Raw genomic sequence first — 26088 nt, 5'->3', positions numbered from 1 at the left:
GAACATACTTATAAACTAATTCTTTTATGTTTTTCAATGATGAAATGACTATAGTTTTCTTCTTTACACAATAATATTTCAAATGGCCAGCATTATTTAACAGGTTGGCAGGTCGATTGTTGACAGTCTTTTAAATAGTTGGCAACGCAGTTTCGATGGCTAACTCGGCTAAGTAAAATAATATTCACTCCGTTAATTCAAAATAAATAAGTTCAAAAAATATGAAAAATAATATACAACCTATAAGATTTACTTCTCAATGCTATAATGCCTGCAGATTAAGACGCCGTTATTAATGCTAAATTTGCTTAGTTATTGAATATAAACTGAACGAATATGACTCTAAAACTGTAACTGATATCGGTTCGAGTCTTGGCTAAACCATAGTTACCAGTGTGACCATTGCTGGCCTAATAAAAATTCCCACAAAAGTTGCAGTGTCAGCTAATCGCTACCGAAAGAACTGGCCACACTGCACAGTATATAAGGCGACGAATCGCGATTTTTGTTGTTGTTTTCCAAACAGCTGAGCGGCGGACGGATATTTGTTGTTGCTGCGCCCGGGAAGCTGCGCAGCGGAGAACGCGAAAAATAATAAAACGCAAAAAGTAGCAAAAATTAAACGCGTCGCGAGTGCAGCAGCAAACAACCATTATAATTCGCGGAGCAAAAAGACTAGCAACTGAAATTGCGCAAAGTGTATAAATCCAATTGGAAGTGCGGCTGGGAGTCCCAAATTCGTATTGATTTTCTTGTTTGTGTGTGCGCGGGTCCGTGAAAAAGGCAACAAAAGCAAAGCAACCACTTCCAGACTTCCCAATCAGCCACTTCCTTTTCTTCCACCTAGCGGTAATCATTGCCAATTGGAACGGCGATCGTTGCTTTCCAGCGACAACAACAACAAGAACAACAGCAATGTAGCAAGTGTATTTGCTGCTTGTAGTTGTAGTCATTAAACAAGATAAAGTGCGAAGGAGCGACAGAGAAAGGGCGAGAGAGGGAGATAGACAACAACAAAAGCGAAAGTTTGATTGAGTGCGTCGATGTGTACGTGTGCGTGTGTGTGTGTTAGTGCGAAAAATTGTTGATAAATATTGGAGGTAATAAATGTGAATTCAAATGCAAATATTCGCCGATGAAAAGGGTGTCTCCGCAAAAATCCGTTGATTAATTATAAATGCAGGGAGTGGCCGGCTAAGTTGGATTTTTTGTGGCCAAACTTGCAGCGGAGAAGCAGCGACAAAATGTGGATACCTTCGAACAACAAATACGGAGTTGGTGAGTAAATAATAAAACTGGGCGGTGTGCCACCCACTTTTCTGTGCCACCCAAAACACCCACCACCCACCACCACCCCCCCGCTGGGCGTCACGTGCGCGGCCTTTGTTTTTATTGCTGCCTTTTGCGGCGATTCACGCTTTTTTCCGCGAAACGCCGGATGCCATGCCAACCACCCCCGCACTTTTCCGAGCAGGGAGGAAAAGCGATTCTTCTACTTATTTTTGTACACAAACTGTTTGTAGCATCATCATCCCCTCAGCTTACCGCACCTTTCCCCCCCTCCCCCACACGCTCCTTTGCCAGCCAGCGTGTAGAGTATCTCAAAGAGATTTCCCTGTTTGTTGTTGCTGCCGCGCTGCGATTTGATGTGTTTATACACACAGTTTTCCCCGCGCTCAGTTTTCCCGCACAGCGCTCGGCTGTCGCGTTGCCAATTTCCCAGCCCAGGTGTTGCCAATTTAAACGCTTTCGTAATTACGAACACCGAAAAGAATGTTTATTTCGCCGGAAAAACCTTTATCGTTCCAAGTTCATTTGATTTTTATATCAAATGTTTTTATCGTTTTGGAAATGGGTCATAGGAAATTATTTCGATCTGTGGCTTGCTGATTGATGTGAAAGGAACAACATTATGTTGCTATTTTATATAGTGTATACTAGTAATAAGACCCACTGGGTAGATAGAATATAAAAAAAAAGGAATATTTATAGGAGAGTCTAATCCAGATTAAACAAGGAATATAATTTCTTTCGTGCAGCTAAAACATGTTGGGAATTTTAGCGCAGCTATAGAGATATAACTACGAATATGTTGCTATTTCTTCCTAATTGGTCATTGAGCACATAAGAGCATCAAGCTTTTAGCAAAATAAATAGACAGCAAGTATATTTTCCTCTGCACAATAGTAGACATTTCAACGGTTACCAGTGTGTAGTGTGTAGTGTGTAACCGGCGTGGAAAATCAAGTTGCGTGTTTTGATAACACACATGCGAACAATACAAGTGGATCTTGGATATTCTTTGCGCAGCACATTGATCTCCACCAGTTGGTTTCTCCTCGGCTGGGATGCCCACATTATCTTCGCATTCGTCGCACTTCTCGCTTCAATGGCAGTGCTTAACAAATTACTAAGGGGACAGGGCAGGGAAGTAGTCAACAAAATAAAATAAGCAAAAATAAAACAAAATAAAATGAAATGAAAGACCCAGCGAACGACAATGGATGATTTGCGATGTACTACGGACAGCATCTTCAGTGGCAGACTCTGTGCCAAGTTTTATTCATTGTACCGCTTCAATGGGTTTCCTTCGCCCAGATAAGCGCCAATATTCATTGTTTATGGGATGCTCTCACTACGGGTATATGCCCAACGATAAAACGTCTAAAATGTTTCAATAAAATGGCAAATTGTTGGTAAATTCTATAATGAAATAGCTAAAATGTTCATATACTCCACTCTATAGAGTTGCCAGTTAAAGGGTATGCCATATTCGTGATTGCCGCTCTTACAGTACTCTTACAGTTCGCTCCAGTTCGCCATCAATCGCGGAGACAGCTATTTGCTGCTGTGCGCTGACATTTGCTCCACATTCAAACCAGAATGCAAAGATTGACATGAGAGCGGTCAGAGTTTACACAAATCAATCAGTCAGTCGTCGACCAGCCATCCATCCAGCTGGCTTAGCATCATTAGCGATTCGATTCGAGGCGCTGGCAAGCCAACGCCCTAACCTTGCACAATGCCCGGCCCCGCCCCCTTGCGCCCACTCCAGACCCACTTCCTTGCCTGTCGGCTCACTGTCCTGTCCTCCTGTCCTTTCATCTGGCAGCGCCACGTGCTGGCCAACTGCAACTGCTGGGCAATGACTTCATTACCAGCGCACTCTTTGTCCGCAGCCCTCGGTCCTTTGCTTCTGCCCCTATTAGTAATTACTGTACCGCTGCTGCTGCTGCTGCTGCTGCACATACAGTCAAGCATCAATAACTTGAAAACTGAAGCCACCATCTGTCACCGCGTGTACGAGTATATGGGGAATCATTTTTCAAATGTATCAGGCTGTTACCCATGTTTACATTCGGTTTGTGGTTATTGAGTTTGCACAAGAAACTGTAAGTACTTGGGAAAAATGCTTACCATTACAATATTTCTTTCATAAACGTGATTTACGAAATTTGCAGAATGGCTATAAAGCTGTTCAATGGGAAAAACCATCTCTTATGATCAGTAAACATTTTCTGATTTTGTTAGCTCGCCCCGAGTTGGCTGAATGGAAATTTATAGTAGCTTTTTATGAAGTTTACCAAGTTGGTAAAGTTTCAAAAGGTTCAGCTTACCGAGGTCGGACCGTAGCGTTGCCCTCAATTGCGCAGTGAGTCGCGTGCACAATGGTGACAATTCTGCGGAGCAACCCTCGTAAATCTGGACCTGGACCTGGCCATGCGGGTCACTCCGTTCGGGAGTTGGCGAACTTAGATTCGTAGCTGAAAGTTTACGCAACTTTTTGCCAAAAAATCTGAATGAATCCACGGGGGTTGAAGGGCGGAGGCGGGGGCAGGAAGGAAGGGACAGGCCTGCGGCACCGGATGTTGCCGCTCCGACTTTCCGCCTGTCTTTCTGCCTTTTCCAGCGAATTCCGCTGTCGCTGCGGCAATTTCAGTTTCAACTTTAATTTAATATTCATTTTATGCATTTGGCCGCACAAATTTGTGCAGCGCTTCCTTCCTTCAGAATAACGCACAACCAACCACACACACACATATAAATATAGACGCACACACTCACACACGAGTGCGCATAAAATTGATTCATTTCCATTGTTTAATATGCTCGGCGAGCGCGCTTCTTTTTCATTTATTTTCCGATTCGAGTCGAGTGGTGCGTATGGAACGAACACTCGTCCATTTGAGTTGTACTTCCATAATTCGTCTTTAACGATTTATTTATGAATTGCCATTTGCGGGACACACGGCACACACGGCGTATGATTAACAGCCCGCTCGCACGCACACTCGAAATTTATCAGAATGTCGCATTTGGGCGCATTATCGGTCACACTGCCTTCCGGATGGGATGCCTCTGATGTTGGTGACCCCGTCCCCGTGGACTGATTTATGTAAATGTTTGTCTAGGAAGGGTACTGCCATAGGTAAACCCCCAAAACGGAAGTAGCCGCTGCCATCGATAAGGCAGGTGAGATAAGCAGTTGGAGTTGGACGGAAAGTAAATGCACTCACTATACAAATAGCTAACAAGTTCTTCCTGCTGGTGATTAATGGTCATTAACAGTTGGCGTTTATTGATGGGCATGAAATATAGATTTACCAAAATGAGCAAACCAATTTACAGCGCCAAATGTGCGCCATGTGCACTTAAAGTGCAATTAGTAATTACATGCGAAAACAAAATGCAAACAGTAACAGAAAACAAACGAGTGTGCGAGCACTCAATTGAGTGGCATATATGAAATGCATTTAATTACAGCACTGCCAGCCACATCGGGAAATACAAAATGCATATAATAAGCAAATATTTCAGGTCCCCAACCACAAGTACATACATATACATATATATACATATGTATTCACATACCCGTTTTTACTCCACAATCGTAATGAAATCCACTTGACAATGGTTGGAAGTGCGCTTTGTTTAGCTGGGAGTTCGCTTTACATGCACAGATACAGCTCCAGCATCCATTCATCCAACTCCATTATTCAGACAATGTCAGTGATAATGACATCTGATTGACATTTGGGTCATGCTTCCTCATGCTTCCTGCGAACAGGTTTCAATCGATTCCGCCCAGAAGAAAGCACTTAATATGTCTTATATTTCAAAAATAAAATAATAGATAATATTAAGTCTTTAGAAATGATTCACTTACATAAGTACAAGTTTGTATGGCTAGTTGACAATAAAACTTTGAGGTAATTAATATGTATCTTTCTATATCTTTATATCGTAATTTATTTTAGTGGTAATTTTTTGAGATTCTACGTCATTGAATAACTCGTTTGCTTTAACTACAACTTTGTACCTAAACTGGAATATTTTATGCAATATTCGTGTGCCAAAGTCTCATTAAATCATAAAAACTGGGGTCATAAATGTGTCATGGATAATTATAAGGTGTTTTTTATTTCTTTGAGTTTTGGGACAGAGTTTCGAGAACTAAGCCTTGCTCTGCAGGTAACTCTCTGGCGTAGCTATAACCCTAAACGATTTGTAGCCAATTTTAGTGGTTTTGGCCAGCCACTTGACCCACATTCCCGTGGTTTCCCTTTCCGCAGCCGGAGAGTTCCACTTTGTCGGCGACCTCATATTGCTGGCTATAACACAATTAATTAATTAAATTCTTAAGCCTCCCCAGTGGCACTTGAGTGCAGGGGCGTCGCAGGGGGGGCAGAGGCGTCGCAGGAGGGTTAAGTGTGAAGATGGGCCCCCTTACGCCCAGCTCATTTAATCCACTTGCAGCTGAGCTGAGCTGCGGCTGCGGTTTGAGTCACACAGCGAGTAGTGCAGACAGTGCTCTTTCATTTAATTTAAAATTATTTTCCGCCTCGGGTCTTCCCTGCCCCGCCCTGCCCTGCCAACCCCTCTTCCATTTGCCATGCACTTGCCTTAACGACTTTTTTATTTAAATACGTTTGTTGACATTGCGGTCTTGTTGGAGTGGGCATTGTGTCCTCCGCTCCTTCCTTCCTTGGCAGCTACCCCAGCTTTGCCCCTTTGTGACGACGGGGCACACAAAAAGAGTGATGTAAGCGAAGCCTTTTGGGATATTGCATTCATCGTAAAAGTAATTATGCGGCTCGGCCTACGATGATCCTGCCAATTTCCAGCGTCACTTCAAGGCAACTTTATGAAATTTAATATTAAAATTTCCCTAAGCTGGCATTTAGCTCATTATAAGTATTTATGCACTCGGCAAAAGGGGTTAGTGTATGCTTAGGATATGGTAAGGAACATAAAAGCCTACTCGCCTACGAAAACTGGTCTTTAAAATGTAAAATACAACATTCTAGAGCGGAGAGTTACTTCACTTGATCGGATATTAGGTGTTGCAGTACGAATGGCTTTTCAGATCCTGCTTCAGCTTCTTTAACTCTTTTCTGCGAGTGTACTTGTGGCTGGGTTTTCCAGTTGGCTTTGAGTTTTAGCAGCTTGCCAAGCCGACGCCTTCCTAATGTGACTGACCTAAATAGTGCAAACGCTTGGCTGGCACTTTGCCTATTGCGTTGTGGAATCCGGGATGTGTGAGAACGTACACTCAGCAAAAAGTCAACAGACTTATGGAGCAGCTTTATGTCTTTTCTGTAAGGAAAACAAACAACTGTTTATATTCCTCTGAATTCATTCATAGAGCTATGATCTTCCTGCTTAAAGTTATTATTTGCAACTTAATATTTCCATAAATTTAAAGCACTGCCATGTTTTCTGCGAGTGCCAAAGTGTGGGTATGTGTGCTCATTTGCTGGAGTGTTTGCCTGCGCCGACTGAAGTGCCAGGAACGGAGGTCTTCAACTGGCATTTTAAATTATAAAATACTCGCTATTTAGCATCTCCAGAATTCATTTAAATCGGGCTGCCGCACTCGCGACGAGCAGCTCAAATTGAAGCCAGTTAGAGGCGGTTGTCGAATGGTATAGTTGAAATGTTGAAAGCTGACTGAAGTGAAGTGGAGTGGAGTTGGGGCAATGGCAGAATCCGCAGAAGCAGCAGCAGCCATAAAGCAGCAGCAACAGCAGCATCTACAGTAGCAGCAGCAACAGCCACAGTAGCAACAACAGGAAGCAGTTTGCCCATTTTCATGGCACTGAAGCATTTCATTTTACATCTCCCCGACACCCACCGAATCCCCTCCACCATCTGTCTATCTGTCTGTCTGGGCGTGCGTTTTATTAGCTCCTTTCGTTGATATGCTCATGCCGTGCTCGCTCGTTTGTCTTTCAACAAGGGAGCTCCACATCCACACATCCACACAGCCACATATACACATCCACACTCGCAGCAACAGCAACAGAAACAGCCACCCAATCCCACAGACACCACCACCTCCACCAGAAGCACCACCACCACCATCCACATCAGCACCACCCTGGCCGAAGCAAAAAGCGGCAACAGCAGCAGCAGCAGAATCAGAAGGCCGGCTTCCTCGACTTGCGGCGCCTCCCGGACTACAGAGTGTGCCTTGCATTTGTAATTGATACACGGCGAAAAATCGGACATGGCCTGTTCGGCATACCAATTAAGAGCCCTTAGATCGAGAATGATTGTGGAGAAATTTCTTTCAAATGCGGGACTTACGTTGTAATCCTACCAATCATTGGATCATGAATATTTATGAAAAACAAAAATCGTTTTTAAACGCCTCACCTGTTTAGAATTCCTTGATTATAAAGGGGTTAGTTTGGGATTATATTTTTATTAAATAGAGAATACTGTATTCTATTCAAAAGCTTCCACACAGCAGAATGCCAAGAATAATATCCATTTAAATTCCACATGGCTCTGTTCTTTTAATCGAATGATTGCCAATTTTCCTACATTTTGGAATCAAACCAAACTTGGCAGTGTAATCGTTGTCATAGCCACCATATCCAGCATTGCGGATACATTCAGCAGCCAGCATATCACACAGCCCGGCGATGTGGCTCCAATTTGAGCTCCGCTTGACAGTGGACTCCATGGCACTTGGGTTGCTGCATCCATTCAGGAGCCAAAGTGTTCGATTGCCGGCGTGGCCAAGTGCTGCTCATTGTTCCGTGTTCCCAACGGAGAGAGAGTGAGGGACACCCCCATATACACACTAAGGCTCCATAAAAATACACACATTCGGTTGCATATATGTATGTATTTTCCTTTTGCTGCCATTTGCCTATTTATAGTTGAAGTATTTATTGTTGCCGGGCCACTCGTGGGGGCACTTTAATTGCCACGCCGTCCATCCTGGGGCAATGTCATGGCCAAGAAGTGGCAACGCAACTGGTTGTAATCCAGCCGCTTCTTGGACTCTAGCTTTAGCTTTTCCTGCTCTCATTTTCATTTACACATCTTTACACATCTTATCCCTCCATCTCTCACCCAAACAGCCATCCACAACTGGCACGGCGATGTCCGGTTTGGCCTGGCACTGGATGTCGGCGATTCGGTGGACATTGTGGAGGAGTGCAAGCACTGGTACCGCGGCTCCTGCCCCCGAAAGTCCCGGGCAGTGGGTCTCTTCCCCAAGACCTACATACACATCAAGGACCTGTCGAAAATCGATCCTGTCGTCGCCGAATGCACGCAGGTTCTGCGGGAATGGTCGGAGATCTGGAAGCGCCTCTATGTGGTAAGTTGTAATAGTACTCACTACTTGGTTCATTGGATAAACCATTCCCAATCTTTCTTAGGACCGCGAAGCATACAAGTTCCAAACCCTGCGCAAGGTTATGTTTTCCATATTGGAAAGTCGGAGGGAACTCCTTAGTGCCACCATGACGCAGGATCAGACACTGGAGCTTCAGATGGTTGTGGTTTCCAAGATAGACTGGGGCAATCGGTAAGTTTAAACATACTGGATACCGAAAGCTAAGAAAAACACCGATAGCTTTTTAAAAATAGGCTTCCATAGATAGGCGTTCCAATCGTTTCCCTTGCTTATAAGTACTCTCAACAAATGCGTAGTACTTATATTGTAACTCCAAGATTTTCTCAGAACAATGCAAAATGCGACCTTTGTGATTTAGAAATCCAATAACCACAATCGATTCCCGCCCACTGATAAGTCCAGAGTTTAGCTGAAATTGTATATAGAATATTTATTACAACTTTGAACTTAGATAGCTTGGGTTCTCTTTTGCTTTATGTAAAATGTGTTCTTTTCTAGCAATAATCACAATAATTTTGTTATAAACAAAATTGCTTAAAATTACGATATATCTGTAGACTAAATGTTAGGACAAAAATAGCGAGAGCATTGTGTATACTCTTTTAAATATTCATAATCATATTCCTTGTCGTATCTCGTACCATTCGATTACTACAATTTTATATAGATCAACGTTTCGTGAGCGTGCGTGAGCGGTAAGCAGATATAGCTGCAATAGGTATTCCTCGATCCGAACTATCCACTATCCACTATCGAGCTAACTGCTAAACTTAAGTGTATATTTTAAATGGCGCATCATTGTCAACGACTTAACTACGATACCAAGTAGCAAAATCGTTTAATGGGATATCCTCGATCGTCGTTCAATCAATCAATCAATCATCTTCAACCTACAAATTGCACGGTCTGCCTGTGTCCCTCTCGTTTTTTTATCATATTTTTTTTTTTCATTTTCATTTTTATTTTAATTTTTATTTGATTTATTTTGTATCTTCTCACTCTGTGGCTCACCTCGTGTCAATGACGAACTGCACCTGTCTTTCGCTTGCCTAGGACCAAATTCAAAGATTATTTCCTTATAATTTTGCTAAATATATTTCGCACAGAACATTACTGAGTTGGATCTCCGAAAGTGCAATTGCTGATTCGTTCTCTTTCCGCAGTCTTAGTGGTAGAAATGGAAATGCCTAACCTCATGACACACAACTCTCTCTATCTCTCCCCCCCTTCTACAAATATTATTGAGAAATCATTGAAATCATTGTTTTGAAGCCAATGCGTGGCAATGGGCTCATGTCTCCGTCTCCTTGCCGCCGCCGAAGTTCTCCACTGGCGGGTAAATCGGAGGGCTGATGGGGTTCATTTCCAGGGTCGATGGTGCGGATGGGGTTCGGGATGCTCCCAGCAGACCGCAGAGCTGCTGCAGCATGTCGCTGTAGGATCTTGTGCTGAGGTTCTGGCTCAGGAAGTGCAAGATCAGGAAGTCGCCAATCTGTTGGAGAAACCAAAAACGGATTAATATACAGCTTAAAGTTGGTGTTTCAGTTGTGGACTCACCTCCAAACGCCTGACCAATCCGGCGATTTCCTTGCGTTGTCCCGAGCGATAGGCACGCTTGATGATGGTCTCCCGAGTGGTGGGCATCATGATAACCACCAGTGAATAGAGCACAGCCACGCCGGAGATGGTGGCCAAGATAATAAACCAGAACCTACAAAAAGCGAATAAATATTGAAGATCTCTTTGAAGAGCAGCAACCAACTCAACTACTCACCATATGAAGATGTAGATCTTCTCGTTGAGAATATTCAGTGCCAGCACACATAGGGTGTCGTGCTTCTGGATCGATCCACTGGGACCGAATTTGTGGAACGTGCACTTGGTGAGTCGGGGAAAGATCTCGATCATGGGATCGAAGCGTTTGTCCTGATCCATGTTCGAGAACTTGACCACATCCGTGCCGTAGGACATGAAAGCACCGCCCAGAAACTTATCCACCATAAAGATATTCACAATCACGTTGATAAAGTTAAGCAGTTCGCAGAAAAAGTATGCGAACGAGTAGCCATTGTGGGTATTCAAACTGTTCACAAAGTACTTGAGGATCCGGTCCTGACGATCCCGCCGATAGTCATCCGGCACACTGACCATGCCACGCAGTCCATCGGTGATCATGCGGATCTTGCCGTCCTCCATGTTCTTCCAAACCCAGTGGGGCACGTAGAACATGAGCCCCTGAAATAATTAACAGATTAGTTTGGTCGGAAGCGGGAATTACAATAAATTCAAGAAATCACATTTGTCACGTTTAAAGTGCGCATGTGATAGGCTACAGACATACTAAGACTTCAATTAAGTTCACTTTATCTACACAGAAGATGGAACTTTTCATATTGCAAGATTGCTCATCATCATGTAAATTGGGGAAAGCGTGTGGAATTATTCAATTACACTAGCACGAGATTATTACGCATTAAAAAAGTCATATGGATTTCCAAATAAATCTTGAGCGATGTAAACCATTCACGAAAACTAGACTTAGTGCTTCTTATATATAGTATATATGTATATCTTCGATCCCCACTCACCTGGAAGAATAGCACGAATGGCACCCATTGGTAGTAGCTGTGATAGCGCTTCTCATGGCCGTACTCATTGCCCAATCCAGGACCAGCCACATCCGTTCCGATTTGCCGATGCTGCTGACCAGGTATCGTATACGTGTAGGTGATCCAGCAGAAGGTGTTGATCACGTGCATCGGTATGGCGCCGTCGTTGATGCAACTTATGGGATCGCCTGCAAGCGCAGAGATAGAGATAATTTGTAGATATGCATTCGACCTCGTCGCAATTCAAATCAAGGGAAACGCAAGCGCATTCCTCGCCAGAAACCTCCTCGCCAGCCGTTCGTCAACGTCAAGTGCCATTAGGGCAATCTCTGGGCACTCTGGTTCTCTGGTGGAGCTGGCTGTCTGGCAGAGCTGGCTCCACGGTCCCAATTTGTCGACGCTGTGGGTGCGGTAACGACTATGCTACGGTTACATTTATTATGGCTGCAGACGTGCCTAGGTAAACCTAGTGCCTGCAACATTCAGCTGGCTGGACGGGCGGACAGATAGACAGCCTTTTTTTGGGTGCGCCCCAACTTTATCGTACACTCTGACTACTCCTACTCCTCCCCTTTTTTTGGACAAACAAAGTGGATACAAATGGAGCTGCAGACGAAGGTGGAGCGGGCTGAATGGGAAATTCCCAGAACCAAGCGTCAATATTTGAATGTGGTTTTGTCAGTTGTTCACTTTTGGAGCACTTCTTTTAATGCACAAATATTTGGATTGAAGCTGGGATGGCTTTGCGATGTCTAGATCGGATTGAAGTCTAGTGAAATGGGTATAAAAGTCAGGCAGTTTTCACAAAGACCAAAAGAGATTTATGTAAGAACTATGGCTCGTTAGTTTTTGAGCACAACCTATTGCCGTCTTATTATTTATTTTTAAATTATTCGTTGTCAATGTGTTTTGACTACAAGTTTTGATTTTTGATAACGCTTAGCACTTGTTTACTCAAGGCCTTTTTCTTATCACCCCTTTTTCGAATGAATAGAGATAATTGTTTCAAGTGTAATATACAGCTCGCTTAAAAGTGCGTGGGAATGTAAAATCATATTAATAACAAGTACCATTATGTAAGACACAATCCAATGAGCCCAGCTTGAGCCAGTTACATTGATTTTCACGCCAGTTTCTGGCGAGGCACAGGGCCACCACCCGTGGCGAGCTGCGTCGAATGAGTCATTCGAATAAATGGCTTTAGCTGAAATCCGATGAACGACGTGTTGCGGTCAATTTGTGAAAGCTTTGCACGCGTTTTTGCCTCCGTTTCAAAGAGCTCGAATTCAAATGGGTCGAATCGTATTTCTTGGAATTTAGTGCTGCATTAGCAGCATTGCAGCAATTGCAAAGGCAAACTGGGCCACTCAAGTGCTAAACACTTGCAGTGCTGCACTAATTTTTAGGAGGTGCTAACTCACCGATCAGATTGTTTGCGGTGACGATGATGCAACAGGTGAACAGAATGGCCGTCGTGATCCTGTAGTGGCAGCGGAATACCATGTTGTCGATGACCGCCTTGTCCAGCAGATAGCGTATCTTGATGAAGCCGGACACAGCCGAGACCATGCCAAAGACCGCCATGTTGATGGTTGGTGTGCTGCTGCAACGAAGCTAACTGCAAGTGGACGAGAGAGAACATTAATGAAATGAGAAGCGGGACACTGTGAGAAATGGGTATAGCGTTTCGAATTAACAATGCGTTTATTTATTCCATTGCTAGTGCTAAGATATGAAAGGATGTTGCATTGGGAGCACAAGTTATCTTTGGCCGACTGCATTGCAATCTACCTTACTTCGTTTGCCATACTTGATTGTGTACTGTGTGTTTGCCTTGTGCGTTATCTAGGACAGACATGACATATTCCAAATTATTTCACCACCCAGCCTCACATACACGACCACACTTCCTCCCCACTCCCAATCTGAGCTCCACTACTATACCAAACCATGACATACCATCCCATACCATTGGTTGTCTGGGACTCTCGTCGTTATCGTCGACAAGCCGCACTTACAATTAAGTAAGTGCTTGGGCAGTGCCGGAATTGTTTGTATGTCGGCAGCATAGCATTCTCTCTCTCTAACTGAATAATGCGAGTATGTTGTGCAATCTAATCTAATCTGCGCTAAGCTTCAGGTCCAGGTTGAATGCCCTGCCCTCCTCGCCTGTGTTACCCCCAGGCCCCAAAAAGTACTAGATAGCTAACAAGTTCATCTCAAGAACTCGGCTCTCAGAACCGGTACAGCTTTTTTGTCAACCCACGCATAAATTTCACTTTGCCCCCATCCAAATGCCCAAAGAGACCGAAATCACAAAGGGGTTTTGTTTTCTTTTTGTTTCCACTTTTTGGACTTTTATCGGCGCTTTTTTGGGTTTCGAGTTGGGTTTTTAGGCTTCGGCTCGCCGTGGATCAGGTTCTGGTTGGCTTTCTTCTCGGCTCTTTTGTTTATATGCAAATTTTTTTTTGTGTTTTGGGCTATTGTGTGTTTTATGTGTGTGTTTTGGCTGTATTTCATTTCGGCACGACAGATCCCATCGTATATAACTCCGAATCCGAAGCGGAATCGAAATCCGTGAATCCGTAACTCCGAGAGCGAAACGCACACACAGCCGCACGCAGGGCGCATAGAGTCGTCTCTGTCGCACGCATGCGCGCGGCAATTAAAGTCGCAAAGTATCTGTATCTGCGCAACGGCAGCTACTCCTTTTAAATGCATCAGCTTCTGCACTGAACATTCAATCTTACCACGCATACAGCGACACGAACAGCACGAATAGCACTCACACAGATACGCGCGGAGAGCACTTCATTTCGGGCCCAACTTCAATTCTGGCCTTTTTTCTTTCAATAACTCTTTTTTCCCTCTTTTTTTTGTTCGAAAAAGACAAAAAAAGAAACTGGTTTTAAGGTATTTTCTTTTTGGGAGCGGAGCGGAGCGGTCGCGATCGGATCCGATCGGTTGTTGCCACTGTTCTCTCTCATTTTGTGTCGTTTTCCTTGGTGTGTTGTGTTGTGTTTTTTTTTTTTGTTCATTTTTTCCTGAAGGTGTTGCTACCAAGATTGGCAACAGCAACCTGCCAGTTGGCCAGAACCGAACTGCGACGACCCCTTCGCACACTTAAGTGATTCTTTTGCTCCTGCTGAAGTCGAAGTAGCTCCGCTTTTCAGAGCTCTCCGCTCGCATTTAAATTTATTGCTGCCACTTTGACACTTTGGAAAACGGGTTTTCGCTCCCAGTATTTATAATTTCTGGCTGGTTTTTTCTTGTTTTTTTTTTGTTTCTGTTTGTTTTTAACTTTGTTGCAGATTCGAGATTTCTATTATACACAAGTACAAACACACAGATACACACAGACACGGACAGACTCAGCTGGAATTGCACTCGCAACTGCATTCGGCGATGGTGGTGTGCGTGTGCAGCTTGGTGGTTGCTGCTCAGTGCTGCTGAGCTGTGATTTCAAACAACTCAGTGGTGACCATACCCGTATCCGTATCTCGAAAATGTGCAGCTGCTCTCAGCGGCGTTCAAAAACCTACTGAAAACCGAGTCCCAGAGCTGCAAACCGAACGATCCACTGTATAAGTGCTTTCCGAGCCGCGAGAGAGTCGCTCTTTCGATCTGGGTGGTTTTCCCTCTCCGGCGGAACCAGCGATCCCAGCTGGTTCCCGCTCCCAGTTCCCAGTTCCAAATTACACTCAAGCTGCATTCGCGCATTACCTTTTACCTGAGCCAGAGAGACCCGGTGTTGTTACCTGTAGAAGTATTGAGGTGCCGAGGTGCAGAGGACCCACCCAACCACCTCAGGTCGCTTAGGTAGTTCTCGCTGAGTTTCTTCGATTCCCAGATTTTCCCTCGATCTTGAACCGACTTGAACGCGGCCCAATAACATCTGGATTGAAAATCTGTAAATCCATTGATTACTTTTGTTCTCTGGTTGGGGAGTGGAATTTTCTACAACTTTATCAGCTAGATTTGGATTGGAGATTAAGTTAGGGTAGCTTAAACAGTCGCCGTTAAGTCGATGTAAGCCAAACAAAGATTTGGGAACACAATGAGCCAGAACTGGAACCTCCAATAAAAGGCTTTAAGAACAAAAGATATATTTAAAACTTCAGCGCTCAAAAAAAGAAAACTGTAGATCTCTGTCTTTATTTTCGATTTTAGCATTATAGGGTTTTTAAGCTTTAACAATACTTCTCTGGATAACTTGAAGACTCAAGTACGTACTTTTAACTCTTATGAAATCGAGAGCCCATGCAATTATTTATCCTTTAATTAATCACCTCTCTAAATTAATGGGACCTCAAATTCAAACACGAGTAAAGAAATTAATGAGGTGGACCCCAAGTGCATTCCAATTAATTCCTCTGAACTTGGAGCTGCCTGTGTGTTTAATTTATCGCCGTTTCCACGTCCAGCGAATCCTCTGACAGCACAGACGCCGCTCTGAAGGGTCCGCCAAGTGGAAGTCTAAGGAACTATTCGTCGTCATATTCCAGGCCCATATATACCCATATATATACGATGTGGCCGATCGCACACATTCTCAGTGTATAGGGTTCCGAAATGAAGATCCATTTGCATGCTGAGAGCTAGACAAGCAACGCCAAACTTGTTGCCAGGCATTCCTCCCAGTTCCCTGGGAACTTGGTTTCCAAATTCTTCCCCCTTTTTCCAAGTTCCAAGTTTGAAACCTGCAACTCCTTGGCCCGGTGGAATGACTCAGCTCGGTGGCTTTGGCCTGCCGCGTTCTTCGGTCTTGGCCATAATGAAATGGCATTTCGAAACGGCTGCTGCTGCTGGTGGTGCTGCTGTTTCCATGTCCTGAACCACTGCGCTCCACCTCGCCTCCCTGCGCATTGCACTGTTTGTTTATTGAGGGTTCCCGATGTGCCGGTTACCATGCCTTTATCCCTATGCTCCCCATGGCTGTGGATGTGGATGTGGCCTGGCCTCTCGCCGCTCGCCAGAAATGTATCTGCCAGCTACACCTTTTATAAAGACATTAAATACGAAATATATGGCATGTGTGATTGTGATATGCCGTGTATCTGGGCCGCTGGTGAGACCAAACCCATAGATACAATGCCATCGAACGCGTTGTTGCTATTGCTTTTGTTTGTGGTTGACAGCCCTGCTTATCGAAGTGTAAATAATTAAATTTTTCTGTATCGCCTGGTTCTCCATCTTGTTGCGTCTTCTCTGTTCTCCTCCGCCTTCCTTTTTTTTCTGTTGTGTCATATCTTCATAGATTTCCAACACTTTAGGCGAGGCTTAATTAAAAAAGAATTTGTTCAGATAAGCAAAGCAGCGGTTGGCATTTTGGGGCATTTTGGGGGAATCCCCGCTGTATCCCTTGCCCTTCACCTGTTGAGCTTTGGGTCAGGCACTTAATTAAAAGCGACTTAAAGTGTTCATTACCAGCAGGGCTACCGTTTTGTATTTTTGCGGGTCCCAGGCAGCCGCGCACGCGCTCCTCTCATATTTGTATCCATGAGATACATTTTCGAGTCGCAGTGCTTCATTTGGTCACGTCAACTCAGAGCCACGACTCCCGGCGTAACAGAGGTGGCTCAAACCCCACACAAACCTATATATATCTCTATATGGCCAGAGAGGCAGAGATTACCATTCCCCAGACGACGAGACCCATAGATCTTGTTCTCCGAGGTCTCTACCATAGCACCTTTGTTTCTCTACTGGTTCCGGTTCGAAAATGGAGATTCTCTTCTGATTCTCCCACTCTCTCTCTCTCTCTCTCTCTCTCTGTCTCCCTGTCTCTCCTTCTCATTTTGAATTTCACCTGAGCCAGAGCGAAGCCGTTTAGGCCTCGTTAACAGAAAAACGGCTTCTTCGGCTTCTTGGGCCTGTTCTGGAGCTGGAGGTTGGATGGTAAAAGATGCCTGGCTCTCTCGCTGCGTAAGTCAGGTAGAAGGCGCAGCGTAGCCGTGGTAGCAGCATCGTCAACATATTGCTGATGACGTTGGACGTTGGCCGTCGCAACCTGGCTGTGAACCTGGCCGAAACTCCGCTCCTCCTCTTCTGTTCCCTACTCTTCTCTCTCTCTGCTCCTCTCGCATGCGCCACCGGAATGCCGTGAACCCATTAGCTGGTGTAGTTTTTTGTGTACCTCATCTGGCTGGATCGGCAATCGGCGATCGCCGCTGTAAGCAGCCAAAATTTATGCGTCATGCGGGCCATGCGATGTGTGTCCAAGATCCGTGGCTGATCATCGCCATCATCATCATCATCATCATGTAAATTCCAATCGGTAGCCGGTAACCGTACGAAACAGCAGGCACGTACTGGGCATAGATAGTGTGAAGTTAATGATCGACCCAATCCATTTAGATACGATCTTTGGCGATAGAACTCGATTGATTCTCGATTTGAGCTACTTTCTGAAAGTTGAGCGGTGTCGTGACAGGTTCTCTGGCTGCCTTGGCACTGATTCATTCGATTTGCATGAATTCTACGAATTACTCAGACTCCATGGAACTCGATAGTTTATAGTAGTCGTATAGTACCATTGCATATTAAAAAGAACAGGAACATACTTTTCAGATAAGTTTATTTAAAATCATTTTATTGAGAAATAAAGTTTAATACACAGCAATACAGAAATAGTATAGACATTTATTCAAAACATATTGAATTATTTATTCACCCGCGGAAGCAATGTTTTATTATGGGATCTCCCTTGCGAAGCTGGAGCGCTCTTGAAATTGCCTAAAATAAATCTTCATTCCCTTCGCGGTGTGTTCTATTTTGGGCTTATACTCGCGTGATTAATGGTGATCACCCATGATGACTGACCAAATTTGTATTTAATTCTTGGCGCTCCGCACGACTCCGTCAAGCGACAATTAATTACGAATGCGTAAATTTCCTTAATGCTCTAATGGTCTTCCAAACAACCAGCCTGATTGCATTCGAAGGTATCCCACGATCCATTAATTGAAATGTGTCTTTTGTCCAGGAACGTGACAAAGTCGCAAAGTTGTTTTAGCTGGGTGTTTCCTTCCCTCATTTCCCGCATGATAGCGATATCAATCAACCGGCAAATGCTTTCCGATCATTGCAGCAAACTTGGCCTGGACTTGGTGCCCAGAGAGGGACCACTGGCGGTGGATCCACATGGCATTGGCATCGTGAAGCTCTACAATGTCCATGTGAGCAGTGCTGATAACGCCAAGGCCTCCTCGGTAATTTTAGTAATGGAATATCCAATGGGATTGTGTAATATTTCTTGATTTGCTAACCCACAGAGTCGGGGAACTTTGAGGCGGAAGACGCAGCGGAAGATTCTCACCCATCATCTGTACTTTTGCATGCGCGATTTTGGCCATCGGATTGGTGGCGATGATGCGGAGGTCTACTTCTTCCTCTATGATGGCAGTCACATGCGACCGCTGTCCGAACGGTTTCTGGTCAAGATCTCCAAGGATGGTTTCTCCAACTACATTGAACGGTTGCACAGCAACTGCACGGTGTTCACTGATCTGGGTAAGGCATTTATCATATTAACATGGTCCAAAAGTAAATGAAATCCAATAAAAATGTATTATGATCTTAATATGCTTCTTGTAATCCATTTAATATCTTCAGGTGCCGCTGATCTCAATGAGGAACTTCACCTGGTTGCCGTGGTCATGCGCGTGGGCAAGATCATTCAGTCGGACTCTATCAAGAAGATCGAGAAGGGTGGCACATTGGGTCATGGTCCAACCTTCCGTCGGCCATTTGGAGTGGGTGTTCTCTCGCTGGGCGACATTGCACATTTTGATAGCAGTCTGGAGCAGTCCTCCGATGAGCGGGAGTACAACTTTAAGCTGTTCCAGTGCGAGGAGAAGGACTTTCACCTGCTGCCCGAACTGATTATCAAGAAGTCGAGTGGAAAGTACTCGCCCATCCAAACGAGTCAGGGAACTCAGGGCATTGTTGTGTCTCTAAAACTCCTGCACGGTGGACTGGGTCAGGCGCGGCAGGAGCAACCGCTGCTCTTCCAGGGCTCTACGATAACCAGGAAGATGGGCTTCCCGGATGTCATCATGCCCGGAGATGTCCGCAACGATCTCTTCCTCACTCTGGAGCGCGGTGAATTCGAGCGCGGTGGAAAGAATACGGGGAAGAATATACTCGTGACGGTTGTGGTGCTCGATGTGGCGGGTAATGTTCTCAGCGACTGCCTTTGGGGTGCTTCCGGCATGGAATCCCAGACGCAGTACAAGTCCATGATCCTGTATCACCAGAATGCTCCCAGTTGGAATGAGATGTTGCGCCTCAGCGTGCCGATCGACAAGTTTTCCACTGCTCATGTGAGGTTTGAGTTCCGGCACTGTTCGACGAGGGACAAGACGGAGCCAAAGCTGTTCGCCTTCAGCTTTGCCAGACTTATGGACACCGGTGGTGCCACTTTGGGCGACGGCCAGCACGAGTTGTATGTGTACAAGTGCGAGGATCCCGCGAAGCTTCAAGCCTCCAACTATCTGCGGTTGCAGTGTAGACCTCGCGATGCACAGGCCAAAATGGATTGTGGCGGTTGCTTCAGTCGCAGCTCCAAGGAAGTGTTCGTCCTGCGCTCCCTGCTCTGCTCCACAAAACTAACCCAGAATGCTGACCTTCTATCGCTGCTGCAGTGGCGCACATATCCCGAAACGATCCAGGACTCGCTGACGGGAGTCCTGCGGCTGAACGACGAAGAGCTGGTCAAGTTCCTGCAGGACGTGCTGGACGCCCTGTTTGCCATGTTCTCCAATGAGGAGGGTAACAGCACGCAGCACTCGGGCCTGGTCTTCCATGTCCTCGTGAGCATCTTTAGTCTGTTGCAGAGCAACAAGTTCCAACATTTTCGTCCGGTGATGAACGAGTATATCGAGAATCACTTTGCTGCCGCTTTGGTTTACAAGGGACTCATCACCTCAGTGGAGCACATGGCCGTGTTCATGACCAAGGCAGAGCACCCCGACCCATTCCAGAAGTGTTTCGGTTCCCTGGAGTATATATTCAAGTTGCTAATCCAGTCGAGGAAACTGTTTGCCAGGGCAACAGGTGGGCAGTATGAGGACTCGTTCAAGCGGGACCTCCACTCCCTTTTTACGGCCCTCAATGGAATGCTGGCTGTGCCCTCGTACGATGTCATCATTCCCACCCAGGAGGCACTGCTTAATTCGACGGGAGTGGTGCTGGAACAATTGAAGGACACGCTCCCCGCTCCGGAGTTGGGCATGCTGGCGCGGAATATGCTGGACGCCATTCCCCGGGGAGCTCCCATTCGGTTAATTCAGGCGAAATTGCATGCTGTCAAGGATCTGGTGTCTGGGGAGTTGTTCCACGAGGATGGTATGTTACATTAGTTGAAAGTAATTACCAATTTGCCTAATTTACAACTCCATTTCAGATTCCCGCACTGTGGTTCTTTCGGTGGCCTGCAAGCATCTGCGCATGCATCTCAGTCGCCGGGATGAGCTGCGTCTGTGTGCTGAGATTCTCTCGGAGATTCTAAGCCAACTGTACGATTTACAGAAGGAGCAGCGCGACAAGGTGACCAACACCCTACAGCACGACCTGGACTCGCTGTGCAAGAATATACTGGGCATACTGATCCGTACCATTAGCATTATAATGGAGGGATCCAATGCAGTGTTGCCGCAGTTGGTTTCCTGTCTCTTGGGTTTGCTGCAGCTGCTCGACGAGACGCACTACAAGCGCTACTGGGACGAGCTGAGTCCCAACAAAGATCCGCGGGATCTGAAGGAGTTCCTTAGCAAATCACTGCTGGTGTACGAGGAACTGTTGACCCAGGACTGGCATGTGTTCCCCAACGATTGGCTGGTGATGAAGCTGGCCGCCAACGATGTGCTGCGCATGTCGCTGGAGGAGTTCGCCAAGCCGCTGGTCTACAGATTCTTGGGACCCCAGGCCTTTGATTCGCAGCTCTGGTGGAGCTACTTCAGTCTGGCTGTTGCCTTCTTGACACAGCCCTCCCTGCAGTTGGAGCAATATAGGGAGCCCAAGAGGCTGAAGATACTCCACTCGCATGGGGACATGCGGGTGCTCATGGGCTTCCAGATACTCAGCATGTGGTCGCAGCTGGGCGAGCAGAAGCTGCACTTTATTCCATCGATGGTGGGTCCATTCCTGGAGGTCACTTTGGTACCGGAGCCAGCTCTGCGGAAGGCCACGCTTTCAGTCTTTTACGATATGATGCAGTGCGAGCAGGTGGGTTGTTGGGTTGTTGTTTTATCGTTTTCAAGCATGGGTAATTAATGTGAATCTACTCGAGCAGGCTGCCCGTGGTTCGTTCCGCCTGGTGGAGAGCGAACTGATTGACAAGCTGGACCTGCTCATCAGCGAGAACAAGGGTGACGACGAGTACAGGGAGCTGTTCAGCACCATGTAAGTTGCAAAACATGCTTTACGGCAATATGTTGTACATAAATGTTTGTAAATGTTTGTAAATATACATATATAACTCACTTCACACTCATTGCAATCGCCATCCATAAAAAGGGAACATCTCAGCTTGGTGTAAGTTTAACTCAGTGCAATTTTTTTCCTTGCCTTAAAAGTAGTTCTTTCCGCTAGTCCATTTGTTGTCTATTTTATTTGTTTGTAATCCTTACCCTTTGCCGTTGTTTAAGGCGTTTAGTAATTTTATTAATTATGTGCTATCAGTTTGCTGGAGAAAGTCCAGGTGGAGAACCCCAACTGGAAGGAGGCTGGCATCGCTTTCATAGCCTCAGTCACCAGACTTTTGGAGCGCCTTCTCGACTATCGTAGCGTAATGCAGGGCGAGGAGAACCGGGATAAGCGCATGACCTGCACAGTCAATCTGCTTAATTTTTACAAAAACGAAATCAACCGGAAGGAGATGTACCTGAGGTGAGTCTATGGCCAGTTGATATGCGGCTTCTTCCAGTTTCTAATTTCATTTTTGAACCTGTAGATACATCTACAAGCTGCACAACCTGCACCTGCAGGCTGAGAATTACACAGAGGCTGGCTTTACTCTGAAACTGTACGCCTCCATGCTGAGTTGGGATCGGGAGACCCAGAGCTTTGCCCCCTTCGATAATAGTGGTCAGCCAGAGTGGCAGCGCAAGGAGCGTCTATACCACGAGGTTAGCCACCATCCCTACCATCCATGTAACAGTACAGTAAACCTTAACTATGTCTTGCAGATCCTTAAATACTTCGACAAGGGAAAATGCTGGGAAAAGGGTATTCCACTGTGCAAGGAGCTGGCTCAACTATACGAAACCCGGCGCTTTGACTACAACAAGTTGAGTGAAATACTCATTCAGGAGGCCAAGTTCTTCCAGAATATCCTTACTCAATTGCGACCGGAACCGGAATACTTCCGGGTGGGATTTTACGGAATGGGACTGCCACTTTTTGTGCGGGTATGCTAAAAGCTTTATAAATCATATTAATTTAATTCACTAATTCAATCTAATATTCAAGAACAAGCAATTTGTGTATCGTGGACTGGAGTACGAAAGAATTGGAGCCTTCACACAGCGACTGCAAACGGAGTTTCCTAGTGCTCAGATCCTGGGCAACAACAGTCCGCCGGACAACGCCATTCTGAATGCTCCGGATCAGTATATACAGATCAGTAATGTAAGACCTGTTGGGGATGCACAGGCCTTGAAGACCGCCATGGTTCCAGTGCCGGAGAAAATAGCTCGTTTCTACGAGGTCAACGATGTAACCCGATTTATCTACGATCGCCCCATGTACAAGGGAACAGTGGACAAGGACAATGAGTTCAAGTCGTTGTGGATTGAACGCACCATTCTAGAGATTGCTAGTCCACTGCCAGGAATTCTGCGCTGGTATGAGGTGAAACAGAAGACGATGCAGGAGCTAACGCCGGTGGAGTACGCTTGCGAGATTATCAGCAATGCTGGCAAGGAACTGTCGGAGCTGATTGTGCAATATAAGCGCGATCCCAAGAGGAATATTAATCCCTTCTCCATGCGTCTGCAGGGCACAATCGATGCCAATGTCATGGGCGGTATAAGCAAGTATCAGGAGGCTTTCTTCTCCGAGCAGTTCCTCAAATCTCCGCAAGGTGCTGGACAGCAAGCAAATGTCCAGCGGCTAAAGGTTCTGATCCTGGAGCAGATCCAGATTCTGGAGCAAGCCCTCGAGCTGCACGGTCAGCTGGCGCCCAGTGGAGTTCAGCCTCTGCACAATCGCCTGTTGGAACGCTTTTCCCAGCTCAAGCAAAGTTTATCCGGCATGGGCAGACTGAAACGTCAGCACTCCGAGAGCATTGTAAATACTCCTTTACCACCGTTGCCCACAGAGCAGCGAGTGGCCCAGGCGACAGCTTCCTCAAGCTTGAATGCCAATGCCCACAGCAACTATGTATATGATCTCGATGAGATCTACACGAGACCGGGAGACACCGTTCGACCCGTGGACCCTCTCAGTTCCTACCAAACGCTGAGTAAGGAGAGTCTGAGTATTCCTCTGGAGGATGCTGCTGCTCCCCCAGTGCCAAATCGTCCACGCTCGCAGAATTTTATGGCAAACGGATCAATGGACAGCCCGGAGGTCCCGCCGAAGCGACAACCGACTTTGAATTCTCCCAATGCTCCTCCGCTGCCTCCGCGGGGAATTACACCGGACAAGAGGGCGTCAAATCCATTGATTTTCAATGACTTTGGCTCTGGAGATGCTGTGGGTCGTCGCCATTCTCAGCAGCAGCAACACCATGGCCAGAAGTATTCCGTTGTTGATATTAGCTACGATGATCCAGAGGCAGATCAGCAGCCACACTCGCTGCCCCCGAACTTTCAGGACGGAAGCGGTGGTCACCTGAGCGTCTGCTTTGCCCCCAATGATTTTCGGGACTCCGGCATATCGACGACTAGCTCCAGGGAACTGAACCACATGAATCTCAATAACCTGAGCGAAGACTCATCGTCAATCTCGACCATTACCGTGCAGCATCGGGAACACTGTCGCATCAGCAGCAATGGCAGCTTGGACTATAATGCCACAGCATCAATGAACATTACGCAACGAGAGAGTTCGACTAGTTCGTTTGATGTGGAGGACTTTCCAGTGCCGCCGCCGCCCATTCCGCCCAAATCCTTGGCCGTGTCAAGCAATGGGGTCAACATTTCAGTCGATGAGGCACACTCACCGCATCCCAGCACACAAGCAAACACCACACAACTCAATCACAGTCAGAACCCAAATCAGAATCATTCCACAAACAGTCACCATCATCAGCAGCAGCAGAATGGAGATGGCGATGGTTATAGCACATTGCAGCATCCGGTGAACGGGCTGGGGCTGGCTACCCTTCCACCACCACCTTCTGCTGTTGAAGCGCCACTACCGGCATCTGCAATCGCCACATCTTCATCTAGTCATCAGCACGATGGCGGCACTTTTTGAGTTACAATATGTCGCTGCCATCATCCACCCGATCAGCCGCATCAACCACACAAGCCATCCTCATCCACGTCAACCTCGGACAGCACGGCCACGGATACGGCATCGGAATCCACGGACTCCAGTTCGTCCACTCATTCGATGACGCCGCCACCGCCTCCCCCACCGCCGCCATCATCCTTTACTCACTTGCACCATCAGATGGCAGCTACAACTCACTACTGCCAGGATTGTCTGTCCTCGCCGTCGCCCCCACCCACAATCATCACGGAGCAGGCACAAGTGCATCCCACGCCGGGTTTGACCTCAGCGCAGCCCCATATCGAGCACTGCTCGTGTGGATTGAGTTTTTCGGTGCTACAGGATCAGCAGGAGCAGTTTCCCAGGCTACTCCCCACGAGGTATTCAACGCTGGAGCGGCAGTCCGATGGCTTTCAGGTGGAGCAGGTGTCCGGCTGCCAGCATCATCATCACCAGCATAGTCCGTTGTATCATCTTCCACAAGGCAGTCAGGATGCACATGCTCAGACGGATTTTACATACGCGCAGCGCTGAAAGCTATATCTATAGAACAAGTTAGGGGTCTTGGCGACCCACAGAGAGTGAGATTAAATTTCGCTAAGTTTTTACCATTATTGTTTTCCTTTGTTTTTAGAAATGCTCTTAATGGAACTCAAGTTCTTTTAAACTATTTTTACTCTGATTATTTTTGGTGCCAAATTTTTGCTGCAAGTCCAAAGCACAATATAAACAAATGTTGTAATGATATAGGTTGCATATACAATTTAATTAATTTTAATAATTTTATTTTTATATAATTTTTTACGGGGAATTGTCGCTAAAGTTACTAAAAAGAATGTTTAGATAAGAGAATAAAGATGAAATGATTTTTATATTGAATGAGGATATCAAATACTGAAACCAAAATACAGAACGCTAATCAAAATCGATCAACGCAAAATATATATACACTGAAAACAAAGCAGGACACCGACAAAATGTGCAATGCAGTTTTTACTTTAACGAATATAGCCATATACAAAATTAATAGACATATACGCCACTACTACATATTTATATGCGAAAGGCAATTAGGAATTTTAAAGTGCTACTAGCTTCATAACGAATCAGATAAGTTTTCCATTTTTGTAAATTTTTAAATAAACATATTTATATAGAGTCTTCAAACATGTATGTATCTGAATAAACTATAAAACGCGCATTAATCAAAAGCGTTAAACTCGTATTTAAACAACTAATCATAAACTACAACTAGTCAACCACTCGAATAAACATTGATTATTACGAAAGGAAAGTATAAACATATTGTCTATAAATGCATGGCGCCAATATAAGAATTTACTAAAGAATTTAATAAAGTATAACAAGTAAATTGAAATT

At 45.6% G+C, this 26088-nt stretch overlaps 2 protein-coding genes across 2 annotated transcripts; one reads left to right on the top strand and one right to left on the bottom strand.

The window, feature by feature from the left end:
* Positions 1 to 522: 522 nt before the first annotated feature.
* On the top strand, positions 523 to 26086 carry LOC120454512 (dedicator of cytokinesis protein 3). The gene is made up of 12 exons (XM_039639869.2): positions 523 to 1278; positions 8376 to 8617; positions 8679 to 8827; positions 18356 to 18476; positions 18540 to 18777; positions 18880 to 20613; positions 20672 to 21492; positions 21560 to 21669; positions 21949 to 22155; positions 22220 to 22394; positions 22455 to 22676; positions 22738 to 26086. Exons 1-12 carry the CDS (start codon positions 1245 to 1247, stop codon positions 24688 to 24690), a joined length of 6006 nt encoding a protein of 2001 aa, XP_039495803.1. The 5' UTR covers positions 523 to 1244; the 3' UTR covers positions 24691 to 26086.
* LOC120454513 (innexin inx3) lies at positions 9061 to 14854 on the bottom strand. Its single transcript, XM_039639870.2, has 6 exons — positions 14753 to 14854; positions 12687 to 12883; positions 11245 to 11453; positions 10431 to 10891; positions 10214 to 10367; positions 9061 to 10148 (listed from the first exon to the last, which is right to left on the bottom strand). Exons 2-6 carry the CDS (start codon positions 12847 to 12849, stop codon positions 9948 to 9950), a joined length of 1188 nt encoding a protein of 395 aa, XP_039495804.1. The 5' UTR covers positions 12850 to 12883; positions 14753 to 14854; the 3' UTR covers positions 9061 to 9947.
* Positions 26087 to 26088: the final 2 nt, after the last annotated feature.

Source organism: Drosophila santomea, chromosome 3R, assembly GCF_016746245.2.
Source record: "Drosophila santomea strain STO CAGO 1482 chromosome 3R, Prin_Dsan_1.1, whole genome shotgun sequence".
NCBI classification, from domain to species: Eukaryota; Metazoa; Arthropoda; class Insecta; order Diptera; family Drosophilidae; genus Drosophila; species Drosophila santomea.
The sequence above is the reverse complement of the archived record's forward strand: the minus strand, read 5'-3'. Positions and strand labels throughout refer to the sequence as shown.

Bases quoted from the DNA above. Each gene is read 5' to 3' on its own strand.
- LOC120454512 (XM_039639869.2), top strand. From the start codon at position 1,245: ATGTGGATACCTTCGAACAACAAATACGGAGTTG. The intron at 8,828-18,355 runs GTAAGTTTAAAC...CGATCATTGCAG, and splicing joins AAGATAGACTGGGGCAATCG to CAAACTTGGCCTGGACTTGG. The intron at 20,614-20,671 runs GTATGTTACATT...ACTCCATTTCAG, and splicing joins GGAGTTGTTCCACGAGGATG to ATTCCCGCACTGTGGTTCTT.
- LOC120454513 (XM_039639870.2), bottom strand. From the start codon at position 12,849: ATGGCGGTCTTTGGCATGGTCTCGGCTGTGTCCGGCTTCATCAAGATA. The intron at 11,454-12,686 runs GTGAGTTAGCAC...CTGCGCTTGCAG, and splicing joins CACCGCAAACAATCTGATCG to GCGATCCCATAAGTTGCATC. The intron at 10,368-10,430 runs GTGAGTAGTTGA...CGCTTTTTGTAG, and splicing joins AAGATCTACATCTTCATATG to GTTCTGGTTTATTATCTTGG.